The sequence below is a fragment of the Apteryx mantelli genome, chromosome 3 (assembly GCF_036417845.1).
Source record: "Apteryx mantelli isolate bAptMan1 chromosome 3, bAptMan1.hap1, whole genome shotgun sequence".
NCBI lineage: Eukaryota > Metazoa > Chordata > Aves > Apterygiformes > Apterygidae > Apteryx > Apteryx mantelli.
In genome coordinates this window covers 92,010,039-92,029,137 of record NC_089980.1, presented here as the reverse complement: position 1 = coordinate 92,029,137, position 19,099 = coordinate 92,010,039, and the positions used below count along the sequence as shown (strand labels likewise).

Sequence of the window (19,099 nt, the reverse complement as noted above, 5' to 3'; positions counted from 1 at the left end):
TACATCTGTCAGGCTTCATCTAACTGAAAGACTTGCTGTAGATGATCTTGTGTAGCATTCATTTAATGATTGTTAAAGATTTTTAAATCTAAAAAACCCTTAAGCCTTTATCTATCTTTAAGATAAAATGGCTCCTGTTATTTTTTGCCAGTGTCTATTTAGAAATACATAAGAAATCTAATGAATCATCTAAAAAGATCTAAAAAGTTTGCTCTCACTAGTTGTTTCTTGCATACAGTTTTGTTTAAATATTCTACAGCACAGTTCATGTAGGGGTTTTTTTGAGTGAGAGTGGGTCTTCAGTTAATTGTCTGGTGTCCTTCTCAGTGACAGGTTTAAAATCTAACACTTTGAAGTAAATGCTCAAACAATCATTCTGATGAGAAAAACAGGGACGTATGAAACTGCAGAAGGACCCAGCTGATTGCCACTGCAATAGAAAAAAAACAAGTAAACTTAAAAACAACAAAAAAGACTATGGGAAAGTAAGATAGGAAGAAATATAGAATTGGCCTGGACTGACCCTGCCCCATTTACACTGCCAGGTCTGATAATTATGCCAGTAAACTACATCTTTAAATTTCAGTTTTGGCTTATTTCGGAAGACTTCCCTTCTGTGGTGGTGATGTGTTTCCTGTGCACTTCCTTCTTGTTCTCAGCCTGTGCTTTTTGCCAGGGCATCCATACCTGTGTACTCTAGATTTCCTTTCTTCCCTGGTTTCTGTTCTCCTGAACAATTGTTCTCAGTCTTTGTTTTGATGGGCTAGTGAAGCAGTATTCTTTTAGTCTCTTTTCTAACACAATTTCTAATCCAAATAGAGGATTCCTTATTCTGCCATATTTTTCTAGCCAGTTACACCCCTGTGAAATAGCATACTGACTTGTATGACAGTGATGTTTTATACAGGCACATGAGAAATAAAATTGAGAAAGCTGGACTGGAGTAAACCCTAAAATAGTATCTAATTCCTGCTGCTGTGATAGACAGCTGAAACACTTTCTGTCAAAACCCATCTCTCTTACTACAGAAGGAACATAGAGTGACTGACCTCCCATTTTAGCCACCTTCATTTAGTGCCTTAAGTTAGATTGGATGGATCCAGACAGAAGCACGCACATACAGACAAACACACATTTATTTTAAGAACCAGTCTTGTGTATTTGTAAAGCTTAAAGGTTTAATTCTGTATGCACTAGGAAACTGAATCACATTGCATCCTAAAGTTCATTAAAATATATATATATATGCAAATATATGTACATTTCTGTAGAAGGATTAAGGGAGAACTGTAGCTGGACTTTACAAAAAAGGATATTTAGTCCCCGTATGTGCACCATACTTTCTGGATGAACAATGCTTTTCTTCCTCATTTGGGAAGAAGCAAGAGATACAGCACTGCAGTGGAAGTCACAGCTGTGTTTGATGTCATGATAAGGGGGTGGTAAAAGCTCCTTGGCAAAGAGGCAGAAACAATGTCCTGCTACTTCCAGTTACTGGGCACAAAGATGGAACAACTAAGCGAAGGTCAGTGGTTTCAGTTACTCAGGAGGTCAGAGCAAACTATCATAATTATCTTTGCCATCCTAAATACCAAATGGAAAAAAATGTGTTTTTTTTTTTGTTATCTCTTCTCCAATTCATCTCTTACTTAGTTAAAAGTTAACATGTTATTCAACTGTCCAAAAATGATTTTTAAAAAGAGAATTTCTCACCATACTTTGTTTTATTGCTATAGCCTTGTGTGACAAATTTTTTGAAGACACTCAGAGTCCAGGTGTGCACACCATGATCTTACTAATGCTACACCCGTATCCTTGTTACTGTGAGTCACTGAAAGGAACCTTCCATTGCTGTTGCCCACAGGCCTGTGTAGTTTCTGTTGGGATTATATGCTGCATACTCAAGAGGATGTTTTGGTGAGCTTGGAAATGGTTATCCCAACCTAGATTTGCCACATTTTGGGTTGATGAATGCTTTTTTATTATTATTTAATTGCCCTGAAAGCAGTCCTAACCTGGGCCTGGTTAAGGTAAAATTAAAAAAAACAAAACATTTATTTTTAGAATCCCAAACAGAAAATACAGTTGGAAATCTTTAAGAAAAGAGAATTGATACCTGATCTACTAATGTTAGGTTAACTTGGAAAGGTCTCTCTTTCTGCCCAGCTATTTTGCTGCGTTGACTTGCTGTAGACTTTCATTAACTAACATTTGCTTGGGATATCTGTATATACCTTATGTCTCAGGTCACATCCATTAGAAAAAAATCTCTTCTTGCTAGAGAGCGCATGGTGGAATTTAACTTTTACAACTAATCTCTTGTCCAAATCTTTCTGGGTGTTCTGAAGGACTTTTTTCCTGAATCTAGTTTACAATATGAAGTGTAAACCCCTTTATTGAAACTTGTGTTTTATCAAGCTGTATATTCATAACTCTATAGAATAAAAAAGGGGGAGGGTTATGTGTATATTATTATTTGCTCCTGAGTGAGGACAGGCATGGTGGCAATCACTGTGTGGTTGTAAGATGCATGTGGCATGATTTACCCTTATATCTTTCTTTTAAGTATTCTTAAGGCATTGGATTACTTTACAGTAACACAGAATTGTTTTTAAAAAAAGTTTGGTTCTGTTTCATACTACAGAAGGAGTAGTAAAGAGTAAAACCAAATTTATATTTACTTTGATCTTCAAATTTTCCTGTGATATATGTATGTAGAGAAAGACATTACATACCTCATACTCACAGATCAATGTGGTCCCAAATAGTTCATATTACTGAACATATTTGGGATATGAATATTTCTTTCTGACTGTTCTTTAGGTTTTATATGCCTTGGCCTGTATTTTGTTACATGATTAAACATAAACCCTTTTTTTCTTGTCTGTTGAATCAAAACTTTGACTTTGTTTTGTCCTTGTGATAAATTACACTTGTTCTTTCTTTTGCTCTATGATGTGGAACCTCATGGAAATTCTTAAACATGATCAGTCTGCACTTTATTATTCTAATCACTTATTATAGAAAATTCTCTCTCATATGCAAAACATAATAATGTAAAATTTTAGGAACTGTATTTCAAACACTGACTGAACATAAGCTGGAAGCAATGGAATATGTATGTGGTCCATTAACCATAAACTGTAATGGCCACAAATAAAATAACAGTAAGTAGATTCATGGAGTTTTGTAATTCTCCTAGTAGTCTTTCTGAGAAATTATTTCTGAAATGAGAAGATATTCCAAATCAAAGTGTTTAAAATACCATTGTACAGTGCATGAATAGTTAGATGCTTTCTCTTCATCTTCTGAATCAGCCATTCTTTGCTTAACATCAGACCTGAAAAAGTGGAAGAAAATCGACTTTCTTCAATGTCTATCTCTGCTCCTGGACCTTTCTGGGAAATTGCTGTTAAAGTGTAGCTTTGAAATTCCCCGTAATTTTGGAGGCAGCTGATTGAGGATATGAGTAAATCAAGATTCAAGTAGGGTAATGTTAGCACTATGGGTGCCTATGTTACCAGTTAGTCTGTTTTGTGAGGTAAAATCTCATTCTCCTAGCATAGTCCAAAATCTGGTCCTTGTAATTTTCTGACCAGGTGATAGTAAACTCTGTAATAAGGGAAGTACAGACTTTTATAAGGAAATCTTAGCTTATCTTTAGATGTACGCTCTGATAGTTTCTGTAGTTCATATTCAGTAATTTTTTAAAGGCAGCTTTGTTATTTTCTGAACAAACAGGACTGCCTTCGAGGAAAGTAACAGGCAGTGTTAATAATGAGGGCCCTTCTGCACTGCAGGTGCTCCCCCCTTCCTGACTTCTGAGCGTTGTCAGATTTTGCTTATATCTTTGTGCTCATATATTTTTTTTTCCTGATTTCTTTAAAAGAAAAACAGCCAGCTTCTATGATAAAATTAGTCTTCAAAGGAAAATTTTTAAAAAAAATTACTTCACTGGGTCCTATTTCTGTTCACTGTGCTCACAGTGAAAATAATACAGAAAATAGAACTAATACAGGAAGAAAATAAAAAGTTGGAGGGAGGGTCAATAAGCAGAACAAAAAAGGGAGTGTTTTGTTTGTTTATGTACTATGTTGTTTATTCAGGGTTTTGTAATGAACAACTCTGTATTGTGTGTTAAATTATCAGACACTAAAACAACTTTTGGGGAAAAAAGTAATTATCAATGGAAAATTATTTATTAGCAGGTTAAGGAGGTTGATTGTGGAACTTTGTTGAGGGCATTGAAATGAGTAAGTATGCCATTCTGAATCCTTATTGTTGAGTGCATCCTAAACAATGAAGTTATTTCTCCATAAAATGCTGTTTTGTTGGGGAGGGAAGGGCTATAACTAAGCTGGCCTATTCTTTGTACTGCCAATACCCACTTCTTGTTCAGGCTGGTAGACCAAAGAAACACAACTGTTGTTCTTACCCTCCTAGGTCTGCTCTGTCTCCTCTCTTCCACATAAAGGTGACTAGAAATAGTTTTGATGTACTGGGAGTTGGAAAAATTCTAACTTTGTGTCCAGTTCTATCCAAGGCATTACTATTATGTAAGAAATAAAATACTACTTATAAGGACCAATGGAAAACTCAGTTCTCCTTGGAACATGTCCTGTCTGATATACTCCTTTTACCTAAGGGAAAATATGACATTCTCAGTATGCTCCAAACTATCACAAGGATACGTAACATAAATAGACGTTCAGCGAGGTAATCTTGTTTCAATATGAAACGAGCATGTTAGCATTCTGAACCAGTGACCACAGTCAATCTGAACTCAATGCTGTGGTTTGCGATGGCTATCTGTGTAGCTAATGGAAACTCTATACTGTGTTTTCAGTCAGTATCAATCTTAGTAGTATATGATGAAGTAAGTTGTTACTTACCTTAAGGACTCCGTGTGAATTGCTTTTAACACATTTAAGCATTTTCAAGGACTTCATTTAAAAAAAAATAAAAAATCAGTGGACAGTGTTCTTTAATGTGTTCATCTGGATCCTTTTATCATGGTTACCTAGGAAACAAATGCAGATATACATTTGCTAGCATTCAGATTCAGTTCTATGCCATATTTGATGCAGCTAATAAAGCCACACTTGAAAACAGTTTAAGCCTCATTTTAATTGATGCACAGAGTTCATCAGGATACACCAGTGGCCATCAGATGCCTTTGAGCAGTTTGGCCTCTTGAATGCAGTGGGGCTTCTTTTCAAAGGGCAAAAGTTGACCTTTTAGAGAGGTATCTTAAATAATAGTGCGTGACTGTAGTATGAACTCCAACAGGAATTAAGTCCATTGCAAACTACGTCATGTCATGCTCCAAGCAGAAAGAGTTTTTGTTTTACCTTTGATCTCCTGTGAATGTTTCCAGCAAGAACATAACAGAAGGTGTTCAGAAATTTAAAGAAAATGCTATAAAGCTGATGTGATTATCCTCTAAGAAGATGATAAAGGGAGTAATGAGCTACATGTGAAAAATAGGAGCTATCCTGCTTAATGTGTTAGCAGTACTTTACCAGATACTATGCAGGTAAAGATGCTATAAGAACCATGAGATAGAATAGCATAAGCATATTTTACTAATCAGGGGGAAAAAGCTTGGCTTGTGCAATATGATATTTGAAGTGAAGCATACAGACTGGCATCCCTTGCAGTTTTTAGTGAGTCTAAAAGCTTTCACACAGACCTGACTGAGGAATCAAAATATTATGTTTAAAGAATTTTTTCAAATTTGGCTTCGTTTTGCATGGAATATTTTGTTTCTTAAATATCAAAAGAACTAACTCTTTTTTTTCAACTTTTAGTGATCCACTTCTGCAGCTCTTTTTCTACGAGAAAAATATTCCTCACAGTCACTGAAAGAAATGGGCAGAATAAAGATTGCAATTATGAGATCTCATGTGTCACAGATTTGTAAATACCAGAATCTTCTGATCTAATGAAAATAAACTGCTAATATTGCAATTAACTTCTCTGTATTTTGGATCCACACTAGCTCATATAATAAAGAACAAAAAGTAAATTTATTAAGCTTGTCTATTCCACTGGCTTATTTCATATGCCACTCAATGTAGAAAAATTCTTGGTGTTTTCAAGTACTTCTCAAACCACCTTTTAAATAGAAGACTCTATTTCATTGCAGAATTTTATTAGTGATAAATTTAATTAAGGGGAAAAAACGAATTAATTTAACATTTAATTGAAAACCTGAAGGTTTTTTCCTGCTTTCCAGCTGTTTTTAATTATCTGCACTTGAGTAATTAAAAGTTCTTCTAGATCATGGCTATGTAACAGCTCAATTTTTAAAAATTTGTAGATTATACAGAAGACTACAATTTGTTATAATGAAAGCTGAAGTATGATTTGTCTTCTTGAGAAGTGGGTTCTTCTGACATAGCTAATGAAGTAACAAAATTAGCCTAGAAATCCTTCCTCCTAAATTAATGTTAAACATGAATGCCTAGTAAAATTGATATTTTTAAAAAACAATGTATATTTTTGCAATTTAGAGACAATTCTGGAGCACTCAGACATGAACAAGGGTGACGTGGTTAACTGGTACGTCAAATTCTCATGTACCTGGCTGGAGGTAAATGGAAATGTCATATAAAAACATTTCTTTTATGCTATTAAGGTGCATAAACAAGTCATAATTTGATAATGTCATTAAATGTCGAATCTGCAACTTTTTTTTTTAAACCTTAATAGTTAATTAGGCAAAGATTTTTCCAAAAGCACCCAGTAAATTTGTTCAGTCATATATCAAATGTCATCAATGTACTCTGATTTACTATAAGTCTGAAGCAGGTGTGAAGATCATGATGCCTCTGTGCCAATAGGCTTGCATTTATCTGTATGGCTGACTGTGAGCTCTTCCTCTCACTTTGGAAAGGTCTTGAGATAGAGACCTAACTCTCCGGCTCCTGCTATAGTGCATCAGCTGCTTATTTGGTTTTCACATTGTCAGCTGGTTCTTCTCTAACCTGCTAGCCACGCTTGAGGTCACTAAAAATAAAACCTTTTGGATGCTAGAAAAAGGGCAGAAAAACTTAGCAGAGAAGCAGTTTGTCAGTTCCATTATGCAGGGAAGATTTCTTCCTCACTGAGACACAGGCTCTAGTGGTTTCCTCATGCATCTACTTCTCCTGTCTAGGCTAAAAAACAGTAAAAAATACTCCCCTGCTGCCCTTCATCCCACCCCTCAAAAACAAAACCCTCCCCTACAATACTGATCAGCTAAGACATGACAAGTATGTGACAAAAATCACAGCATATTCCCACTAGAGTTTATCACTTGCCTTTGACATCTCTGGAAGGGGTTGGGGATGAAGAAGAAAAAGACCATCTCTTATTCTAAGGAGGTCTGGGGAAAAGCAATAGATTCTTTTCTCTAATAATAAAATCTCTCTCTACCTTCTCTACACTGGGTCTGGCTCCACCAGAGTCCTTCCACAATGAAATTAGAGTGTCTGCATGAAATTCATTAGCACTTAGCAAGTAGGGCTCACCAGTGATTAGTGCTATTATAGAAACACATGTAATTAGACGAGGCAAACACAACACCCACAGTAAGACAGGAGGTAAAGGAATGACAGAACAGTATGAGAAGAAATGTGTAGTATCAAACTGAGTTTGGGATAAAAATCATACATAAATATTGGTATTTTCTCTCTAGCTGAGATATATTGTAAGTGAGATCACTTCTCTACCAATAGATGGAAAACATTTGCTTTTTAGTTTGGCGAATTCATCCAGTTGCTGTTTTTTCCTCATGTTTTAGTAATTCTTTCAGTCACCAGGAGAGAGGGTATGCTAGGTAATTTTGTAAATGCACAAATGCAGTGATAGGAAAAAGATCAGCTGTTTTTATCTCTGAGTGCTGAAATCTTTCTTGCTACTTCACATACTCAATTGAAAGAAAGACTTGTGGCCACAGACATCTGTTATCTGACATTTTTGCCACCTAAATAGATGTCATTCTATTTCAGTTCAACAGAAAACTTTTGTAGTTCCTGTAGGGTTTTTTTTGTGTGTGTGTAGTTGTACGTGTCACAGTGTAATAAGCAGGATTTTAGATGAGTTTAAAAAAGTCATCGTAAAGTGTTCTACTAAGTAGGACTGTGAAAACAAAAAAAGGGGGGTCCAAACTGTACCAAGAAATATTTGTGAAATAAAACATAATCTCTAAATTAAAGTTTAGACATGTTAATGAGAAAGTATTAAATTCATTTTTCAGTAAAATTAATTTCTTGTATTATGTGTGCTTTAGTGAATGGCAACATTGTAGCAAGTTCCAGTTTGAAATTCAAGAAAAAATTCCTTTCTCAAAGTTCCTCTTCTTCCTTCCAGTCCACCAATCTCTATTTCAATAAAGATTCCTAAAAATAGAATGAGAGACAGTTCCTCCCTGCATCCTAAACAGTCTATTGCTGAAACCTGTAGCACTTTCTGTACCACAAAGCATAGTTCCTACAGTGTGACTTAAGGAGAAGAAAGCTGTGCAAAGCGCAGCAAGAGACTAAAAAGCTTAGGCAGCCTAATGCATGAGGGTGGAGAGCTAAGCCAATTATTATCAGTTCCTGCTGTCTCTCAGATGAAAGGTAAAGGGACCAATGAAGAGAAGCCCAACCTGCAAATTCAAGCATGTACTTTATATGCTTTCCTGAGATCTGTGCTATTTTTTTTTGCAATAAAATCAATGATTTTGCACCCAGAGAGGTGAACAAGCGCTAAACCAAGATATTTTTAGCATATGGTTCTATCTGTCTTTATTCAGTGCAAACATTTAAGCACACTTAACTTAATCTTACTGTAGAGGGAGGATTATGGAATCTGAGCCTATGTAAACAATGCCTTTGTCTTGTAGTATCTAAAAAGCAAATAAGACATACAGATGCTAGCCAATGATTAGTATATGTTGTGCATGCTTAAAAGAAGTACAGTCTGACTTAGAGTTATTGCCAGTGAAGCAATATTCATCAGTCAAGTATGAAGAATATTATCAGAATTCAAATTACTTCTAAATCTGCAGTGACTTTTTTAATGCTTTCACTTGAGTTGACTGTCTTGTCATCCTAGAGATTTCCAGCTCAGTGGCTTAAAGAATTTAACAAAAAGCCATGTTGCTCTGCATCTGGCATATTGTCCATTTGATTCCTGCTGATGATTTGTATCAGTTATATGTCTAAATTTATATCTAAATAATCAGTCAATGCTGTTTTTGAATTTCTGGTTGCTTCTTAATGGTCTGCTTTTGCTAAAGTCTTCCAGCAACTCCCATTTCCTTTCATTGTTGCAAAGACTACAGTTTTAGAAATAAAACTGTTTTAAAAAAAATACTGTTTGCATTTCTGAGCCAGATTAATATGTTGTACTTATTTTATATTTTCTTTAAGAAACTGTTGTCTGGACTCCAACTTCCGCCAAATACTGCCACTAGAATATTAAGCTTTGTATGATGCTTACTCAGCATTTCATTCCAACTTCTGAGAGTTTCACTGTCTCCTCGTCAGATATCAGTTTGCCTTAAAAGCACTTTAATGCCTTAAAGATAACAAACAATTTGGCAGCAAAAGATTTGCTGGCTGATTTGGAGTCTCTGGATAAGCTGCTTGGCGTGTGAGATCATCAAAACCTATTGTACTGGCAATTTTAAAATTAGGATTTATTTCTGTTTGAATTTTGAAATCTCTCCTTGGGAGATCCATTTAAATGTAAACATATATTTTCCCCTTTAACAGTAGCTTATGTCCTATAATGATAGAGCACTTTTGCATTTTTATGTTTAGTTTTATTGTAAAGTGCCTTGGGATGCATTTGCATGAAAGGCACTATATAAGCTCATTTTGTATTGCGTTGTATTGTATTGTGACAAGTGCAGTAATCTCCAGGTTTCCTATCCATTAAAGAACTAATTTCACAGCTCACTAATTATGTGAATGAGAAGGGGAAATAGGTCCTTTTTCTCTAAGGTATGCTGAGCAGATGGCATAGAGTTCATTTCTACCAGATGAGTCCAAGGTCCTCTCTTGCTTTTGGTTCCAAGGCTTGCCTCTGTTTATCAAACAGAATAGGAAAGATACATCATTTTTTTCGTACAGCATGACAGTATGTACTAAGAGGCAGTCTCAGTCTTGTGCTAATACAACATTAGTAAGCATGTATCCAGTCTAAACAGCCTATTATTTAGGGTGGGACATGAAAACAATTAAAATGAGTGCATGTTATAATGCAACTCTAATTTACCTCCAATTTGTAGAAGATATTGATTAGGTCAGTCCTACGGATTTAAACTGACACCCTCAACAGTGATTAATGAATCAGTTAAGCACCTTTGGGATTGTATCTAGTCTGTAATTCTAAAACAGAAAAACATTAGTCTTTTATCCTGTGTGCTTTTCTTCCTAGACAAGGTCTTGCTACCTCTCAAATCTATTTTTTTTTTCTCCTCACTCATGTGAATAACTGTTTTTACTCAAGCACACATATAGTGATTTATATAGCCCCCTAACATACTGCTTTTTTAAAAATAAACAAGTCATCAGAGATACCATTGTACTGCTGTGATCCTGAAAAGTTGGTAATTGGGCCCTTATTTCAGGATTAAAAAGAGAAAAGCTGAGACTGAATGTCCTGACATTTCTGTTGTAGGACTTGGCAATAAGGCTGTATTTGACAGTGCTGCACAAGCAGTCATATCATTTTCTCCCTACAATGTGATGAGCAGTGCTACATTTTTTTTTTCCTCCTCTCACTGCTGGTCTGTCATATGCTTTCATTTTTGTTCATGGCACTGATTTCATTCTCATTTCAGACGGATGCAGCTCTAATGTATGATGCAGTTCATGTCGTGTCAGTGGCTGTCCAGCAGTTCCCACAGATGACTGTCAGCTCACTACAGTGTAATCGGCACAAACCGTGGCGCTTTGGGACCCGCTTTATGAGTCTCATTAAGGAGGTATGTCACTAATAAAATATGTTCTGCTTTCTCACTTCCCATTTTCCCCACTCCCATTTTCTTTTGTTCCCACTCTGCTTTAATTCAGCCTTTTTTTTTCAGCAGGTGGGACTTTCTCAGCTTGTTATGTGTAAAGAGATTTGCAGGCAAGACAGCATTTATATTTGAAAACATGTCTTCCTGAAGTATTAGTTGGAACAAAGTGTGTATTACAAAGAAACATAAAAGGGTGATCTAACTACATTATAAATAAAACTTTTTTTGGGGGGGTAGATTGTTGTGGGTTTATTTAGAATATTTGTGTCATAAAAAAGAAAAAAACCCTTCAAACCACAGACCTAACAATGAAAAATTCATCAACCAAGTACTGGCATAGTTCAGAGGGGCTAAGAACAAAGTTTACCCCTTCTTTTAATTTTCAATTGTTTACTATGGTGAATTAATACATGTGGCATTAATCTCTTTGCATACTGTTTAGGTACTGCCTTCCATAAATGTTCTGATCTTTCTTGCATTATTAACTTACTGTAATTTGGTCTAAAAAGTGACTTAAAGTAAAGCTAGTTTACTGTTTAGGTGATTTAAGGTGCTAAAGATCAATACCGTAAGTATTCAAGTCTGTTGTACTGTAAGTAACTAGTAGTATGGCAGTTCTCATTCTAGGTATGCAAAATTTTGTAGTAAAAAGATAAGTATTTGTAGGGGAGCATAATCCTGCTTTTAATATTGATTCCTTTTAAGATGATAATTTTGTCTTTCATATTTTCTCCTCTACTATAGTTTAAGAATCAAATTAAGTTATAAAAAAATAGGATATTGCACTTTATTAAAAGTAAGGAATCAGCTCTGGAAGACTGGCTCAGTGACCTCAATGTTTGCTGTCTCAGTATATTTTCAGGGGACTCAGCATCTTGCAAAAGTTAGCCCTTACTTGCTTGAAATGTCCTAAAAGAAAAATGAAATCCAGCATTTATGGGAGGGGGATTGGAGGTTAGAGAGAGGAACAAAAGTGGAAATGCATGAATGTTGGAGGAATGAAAATGAAAAAGCTTTTTGTCTCATTTAGTAAGAAGAGTCTATTGGGTAACATGGCAAGCTGTTAAAAATTGTCTGTGAAGATTAAAGAAAAGTTGGTTTAATTAGCAAAAAGGAAATATGAAATACTTTTTTTTTTAATTTGCCACGAGGTAAATTATTTAGACAGAATGAATAATTAATATTCCCATTTTGGCAGAAGTAAAATTTGTTCTTTTGGGGGAGAAGAAAGGGAGTGGTATTTATTTATGGAAATTGTTTTTTCTTTCTCCATAGGCCCATTGGGAAGGCCTCACAGGCAGGATAACTTTCAACAAAACTAATGGCTTAAGGACAGATTTTGATTTAGATGTGATCAGCCTCAAGGAAGAAGGTCTTGAAAAGGTATGTAGGATGTTTATCTGGAAAGTGATGTGAAACATTTAAAAAAAAATATAAAAGAAACTTAAATTCTTTTCCCTGGATAAAAAGCTATTTATATACCATGTTACAGAAAAATCAAATTGTATATTGGGAATAAATTTGTGCTTTTATGAAGATCATATTTTAGAAATAATCTTGATACAAAACCTCCTTTTTTCAAAAGAAGGGATTAAAACTGAAACATTAGTTTTGACAATTTAAGTGTTTTGTGTGATATGTTTATCCTAGTGATACCTTTGCAAGCTAGGGTCTCATTACCATTAAAATTAAAGACATCTGGGTTTTCCTCTTACTATTATTGTGTGTGTCCACCAGCCTATTATAAATGTCATTATTATGAAACAAATAACAAAAAGTAAGTAGTAGCATTACTTCTATTATTCAGAAATATATGAGACACAGGATCTATAGTTACTTTCCAGATGGCTCATTGGTTCTGGATACTTTGGAAAATATGGTTATACACTAAGGTGTTTAGTTTCAAAGGAAGTTCTTGGCCTATGAACCTTTTGTATAGAAGTCTTCATAGTATGTGACTGTCTTCAGGGAAGGCCATACCAAAGGGATAAGCATTATCTAATTCAGCCAAATTTCAGAGTGTTAAATGATCTACACGTACCTGCCAGCCTCATTCCTCTTCATGTATCAAGTTTTCCTCTGCAGAAATGAAAGTGCCATGCTAAGTTCCCAGGCACTCATACTTGAATGTTTGGGACCAGAAAATTTGGAATATTTGGATTCAGAAAATTTGTCTTGAAACAGAAGACAGACATGAGAGAGTGCACATTAGATGAATGCTGAGAACAACTTGAAAAGCAGACTTTTTATAGGTACCTACTTCTTAAAGATACTTTTGGAGAACAATATTTAAAGTGATTGCAGATGGTGCCAACAGGTTTTCATACTAGCACTGTAGATCATAGAAATAATATCCATCAGAAAAAATAAATAAGGAGTTTAATATGAACTTTTAAATTGAGACTCCATGTAAGGGCATTTTAATGTACAGGATTTCAATAACAAGTTTTCTGTGTTGCATGAAACTGTACCCATTCTCAGCCTGATACCCGCCTTCAAACAGAGAAGTTTTCTAGTAAAAGCTGTTATTCTGATGTCTGATGATTAGCAGCTCCTTAACTGTGTGCAGCTTCTAAGATCCTTAGATTCAAGAGAACCTAGAGAAGAATGAAAAGCTGTTCCTAGAGACATGCATTAAAATACTTTGTCTTCACTTTATGTTGAGTTTAGGTTTAGTGGTGATTCCAATCCTATCATCTATCCTTATGTGTGAACCTATGGGTATGTGTGTTTGTTTTTTATTTACATCTTTTTAATTCAGGAAAAATCACATGATATAGAACAGAATACAACAAAATAGCTATTTCTCAGCAACTTTTTGTGTTTTAAAAGGAACTGTAGTTCTCTTTTTGGAATACAAAGTTCCTATTAGTAAGTGGCACTAAAAAAATTAAGGGGGATGGACAGGCTCGTATGTCTTCTGATGTCAGGTTTTCTTCTACAGAGATGGAGTGAGAGATGCAAGGATTGAGAAGAGGCCCTTTTTGTGTAGCCTAATATTGGCTCTGTATGAACTAAGGGCTCTGGAAGCATGTACATATCTTTGGCCTAGCTATATGACTCCGTGATGATCTGAGGCCAGATCATTGTCCTCTTCTTATGCTACCAGTCTGCCATGGAGAGGCTGGGCAGGAGTCTGCAGGGTCTCTCTGATTGTTACGGTCAGAGGACAAAGGTTCTGGATATGCCGCAGTTTACATCTGCCCTGCAGTTTCTGTTTAGCCATGGTGTCCAGCATTCTGTAAGCCCTGCATCTTCGGATAAATTTTTATCAGGTATTGCTCCTAGGTAATATTGTCCCCACATATGCAAAGAGAAACTTAGGGAAGTCACCATGCTGCAAGATTGCATTTCCTTTTTTTCCTATGTATAATTGAATAGAGAAGTTAATGTAAACAACATATTTTCCCAAAACCTATTTCTCCGATACCCGTTTTAGGATATTATTTCTCTTACTGGGAAAATTTCCAAAAAGCTCATAAGCTGTGAACTTGCTTTGGAACATTAAAGTAGGTAATAACATTTCCAAAAACGTCCAGTGGCAAACCTGTGATTGAAAGACTAAACTATTTTTAAAAGCATTCGGCAACAGACTGACAGTAAAGAGTCTTCCCATGAGTATTCCATGAAGGGAGTAGTGGGCTTAAGGAAAAAAAAGAAAGATTATAAAGCTGTGATTAGATTTGCAAAGCTACTTGTTTGTGTATGAGTAGAATAGGTGCAATGCAACCTGTCTTCCTTCCTGGAAACAAAACTGGAAGAATAGATGGCACAGAGGTAGCTAAATGAGTCTGTAGTGACTCAAGAGTGTGAATGTAAATAAGTGACAAAAGAGGAAAACTGAAGAAAATGAGGAAAGGAAGTCTATGGAATCCAGGATGGCTTTAAGGAAACTGGATGGCATATAAGAACCATCAAGCAGCATGTGTTTTCTGGAAAATAAAATTTTGACAAGGTACTTAATTTCTTTTCTGGCAGAAATGCAAAATAAATTAATTAAAGAAATGCAGACAATGTAATATATTTGCATTTCAGTGACATATTTGATACTGCTTCACAGTCTTACTAAAAAAAGAGTTGGCTTGGTTAACTTTTCTGTGTTGACTGGAAATTGTCTGAGAGAACACTGGTGTAAAATACTGCATAATGGATGTTCACTGGGCTAAAGGAATGGTGTCTGCCATCTGGATCTGTGTTACGTCTGCCTTTATTTTGCTATCAGTATTGATATGAAAGTAGAAACACAAAAACATGTTAATTTAATTCTCAGTTGACAGTATATTAGGAGATACGAATTCCAGTGAAAATATAAAAATAAAACGAAAGGGTCTGTAGAGATCAGAAATATGGGAAGGAAGTAGAATTCAACTGAAATACAGTACTCTAAAGCACATAATAGAAAAAAAAGAACTTGGGAAACATTAATAATGAAAGATACATAAGAGGCAACAGGATAAATATTTATAAAAGGATATGGCTTTTTAAAAACAACCAGCATGTGCTTGAGCTGTGTATACAGAAGCTCACAGAAAAGGAAGTTATTACTCCTATCATGGTTCATTTTGGCTTTAAAGGGATGTGATGATATTAATTTTTCAACTAAATGTTCTAACAAGCTTTGGAAAGAGTAGTAAGAATTAGTTATTATGCATTAGAACAATTTAGGAGTTAGGAAAGTGTTAGCAAAGAATATTGGGGAATGTTGCAGAGATTCAAAGAGAGATATGAGCAAAACCAGAGCAGTTTCTTCAGGGTATAGTGTTGTGAAATTAAGAAAAGGAAAATTAAGGTCTGTATTCATTTGACTGAAGTGCTTAGTTAACGTTTGGGTTTTATAGGTTATTTTACTGAGAAAGAGAAATCAATGCTGAAGCAAAAATGTCTTTGAAGAAAACTTGTTTAAAGTAGAAAGCCTACTTTTCCTGTATCCAGGAGTAATCCTCTAACCCTATAGCAGGACACTTCTGAGTAGAGATAATACATTTTAGCCAGTCCTTTCATTTAAAAGAGCACTCTCAAAGTTTTTTTCAAGATCACCTCCTAGTACAAATTGTGCTGAATGTCTCTCCATTGCACTCTCCCTCTTTCTTTCACACTGTCTCTTTCCCTCCCTCTCTCTCTGCAACTCTTTCTCTGTCTTTATCCCCTCTCCACTATCTCTCCCCCCATGCCTTCCCCTTGCCACTCCCTCTCACTTTCCCCTGCTTTCCCCTTTCCTCAGTTTTAGAGATGCAACTCTTTCAATTCAAACCATACTGAGTTGCGTCCTGAGCTGACTTGGAAGCTATGTGGTAACAAGTCACTTAAAAGCACAGAAACAGTTCCTCAGGAATCACTTCGAAAGGTTTAGATGTTAAAAAAAACTTTGTGCGCTTGTATAAATATAAATAAGTAACCTAGTAAATAAATAAATGTCATTAATTAAACATGCTACGTCACAGAAATATGTAATTACTATCCCGATTCAGATTTAAATAATCTTCACCTTATAGCAAGGATGTTGCTCACAATTTGAAATGGTTTTTAATCTAAATTTCTTTCTAAAAGCAAAAAGAAAGGGAGTGAGCTTTTTTTTCCTTCTTTAGCCAAAAAATTCTGATGTCTAAAGATGGATTGTTGTGTTTATTGCCTGCCAGTTTTAGTTTCATAGTAATGAAATTGAAGTTGAATGATGTAAGCATAAGACCCATTACTTATTACAGAGTATGTAACATTGTCCTTGACCTGAACCTTAAAGCGTAACCTTGGACCTTCTTGCTTAGATAAAAATCCTATTGACTTTACTGGAATAAGAAATTCAAGGTACAGAATGTCAAAAAATATATGTACTGAACATTTATCAGGAAATCAATTAAGTTATTACACTTAATCTACTTTCAGTCTTCCCCATTACATTTTCCTCAAAACGTCTTTTTGTCTGCTCTTTCTGATGAGAGAAAGGGTAAATCCTTCTGTAGAGAAGATGCTCTGTGCTCTGCAAATGAATTTCCACCCAACTATTACGTTATCATCAGATGTGGTTTATCTTGAAGAATGAAAGTTTAAATGGAAAAAATTAAGTATTCAGGGTGACTTTAGACATTCTTTGCCTCATTTTCCCTCTGAATGTCACACTTCACCAAACACACTTTGAAATATAGTGGCTCATATTTTGAACAAGCAGACTTTAAATATAATGACAGAGGATAATGGAGCAGGGGTGAATAGTAAGTGGTAGCAATCTTAACTTTTTCCTTCTAGTATTCTTTCCTAGATGTTGAAATATAACTAATGGATAATTTACATAGTAAAATATACTGTTTTATAGATTGGAACTTGGGATCCAGCAAGTGGCCTTAACATGACAGAGAATCAGAAAGGAAAACCAGCAAACATCACAGATTCCCTGTCCAATCGCTCATTAATTGTTACCACCATCTTGGTAAGCAGTTACATTTGCATTTCCAGAAATACAGTTGGACATGGAAGTTAATAGAATAAGGTATACTAATTACAACAGTAATGAACAGTTTGTAATATATGTTGCAGTTACTTAGCAATTACTGTGTCATGAATGAACTACAGTTGTTAACTTAGTCATGGATATTTATTCTCATCTAAATTGTAAGTAAATTATTTTAATTTTGGAGTTGTCTCAGTTGATTAGTAATTTCAGTTTGCTTATTACTGACTGAAATCTTTGGATCCTTGACAAAGCAGTTGAGTTCAGCACCATATGAGAGGACAAAAGGTGTTTGGTTCAAATTAAGTGGTCTGTTTTTTAGCCTGAAGATTTTAGTTGGCAAAATTTATTGCTTTCATTTGCTGGTCTAGCATCATGCTATTACTTTTATGGAAAGTAGGATGTCTTTGCCATTTATTTTCATCAGAGTTATTACTTGATTATTACCTTGAAATTTTTAATTAAATAGAAATGTAATTGAGTAGTCATTTGAACTAGATCAGAAGAAACATTTTAAGCAACTTCTATTTCATTGCCATTGTTGACAAATTCACAATGGTGGGTGAGGTATTACTGATTTTTTTCTAGTTACATATACTTAGTTATATAAAAATGAGTGTTCAGTAATTTCCTCACCTTAATTTCGAAATAGTAATTTTAATTTCAACACAAATTAAAAGCTTGCCAGAAGTGCATCTGCTGTGAGACTGCCACATGATTTTTTAGATATCCCAAAATAATTCACTTTCCAATAGTTTCAGTAAGAAGTTTTTAGCTACTAAGATTTATTTTCATATTTCAAACTAGAATGAACTTTCATAGGTACAGAGATATAAAATCCAGTGTTCTTCTAAGGTGTTGTTAGGTTAGAAGCACACTGGTGTTAGGTATATTCTAAGCCATAGAATTTGTAAGTTGAACTATAGCATAAAGTCTATTTTTATATGAAGATTTAAAAGCTATAGAAAGTCTTCTACCATCCTTTGTTTCATTTATTTGACTCATTAAAAAACATATAACTGATACATAATTAGAATGTCCGACTTTCAGCCTCAAGTTCTTTTTATACTAAGAACAGCAGAGTTTTACACAACTTCTTTTTTTACAGGTAATATTAGATCAGAGATGTATCATCTCTCGAATTTCTTTTTTGTAAAATTTACATCTTCCTCTTATATTCACTTGCAGTAGAGACATGTTTTCTAGTGTTTGAGTTTGTCTTTCATTGCTTCCTAGTGCTCTGCTCAGGTTTTCAAATCCTGTGGATGTCAGAACTGGTGCACTGCTAAGTGTCTTACTAATTCCATTTGAAACCTGTATGCCTGTTATATTGTATTCAGGTATTCTGCCTGGGCTTTTTCTTGAAACATCCCACTGACAGCTCATAACTGTGTTTCACTTTTTTCCTAATTGCTTCCCAGGGTTACTGCTTTCCAGAATATAGTCATATCCAATTATTATGAACTGTATTCCTGTTCTTAGATTCTTTGCGTTTAGATGTATGAGCATTACTCCTAACTTTGTTTTACCTAGTGATTGATCTCTATTAGTGACCTGTTCCCTTCATTACTCATTACTCATCCAGCCTTGAGTCATCTGCACACTTTGTTAGCAATCATTTTATACTTTCTTCCAGACTAGTGGTAACAGTACGGGGA

The 19,099-nt window shown here is 35.0% G+C and overlaps 1 protein-coding gene across 1 annotated transcript in view; it reads left to right on the top strand.

Moving 5' to 3' along the window:
- The window catches only part of GRIK2 (glutamate ionotropic receptor kainate type subunit 2), a 429,339-nt gene that overhangs the window by 214,390 nt on the left and 195,850 nt on the right, over positions 1-19,099 (top strand). The window contains exons 7-9 of the mRNA XM_013948819.2: positions 10,820-10,963; positions 12,275-12,382; positions 17,307-17,420. Of these exons, the coding sequence (XP_013804273.1) occupies positions 10,820-10,963; positions 12,275-12,382; positions 17,307-17,420 (366 nt within the window). The remainder of the gene's footprint in view (positions 1-10,819; positions 10,964-12,274; positions 12,383-17,306; positions 17,421-19,099) is intronic.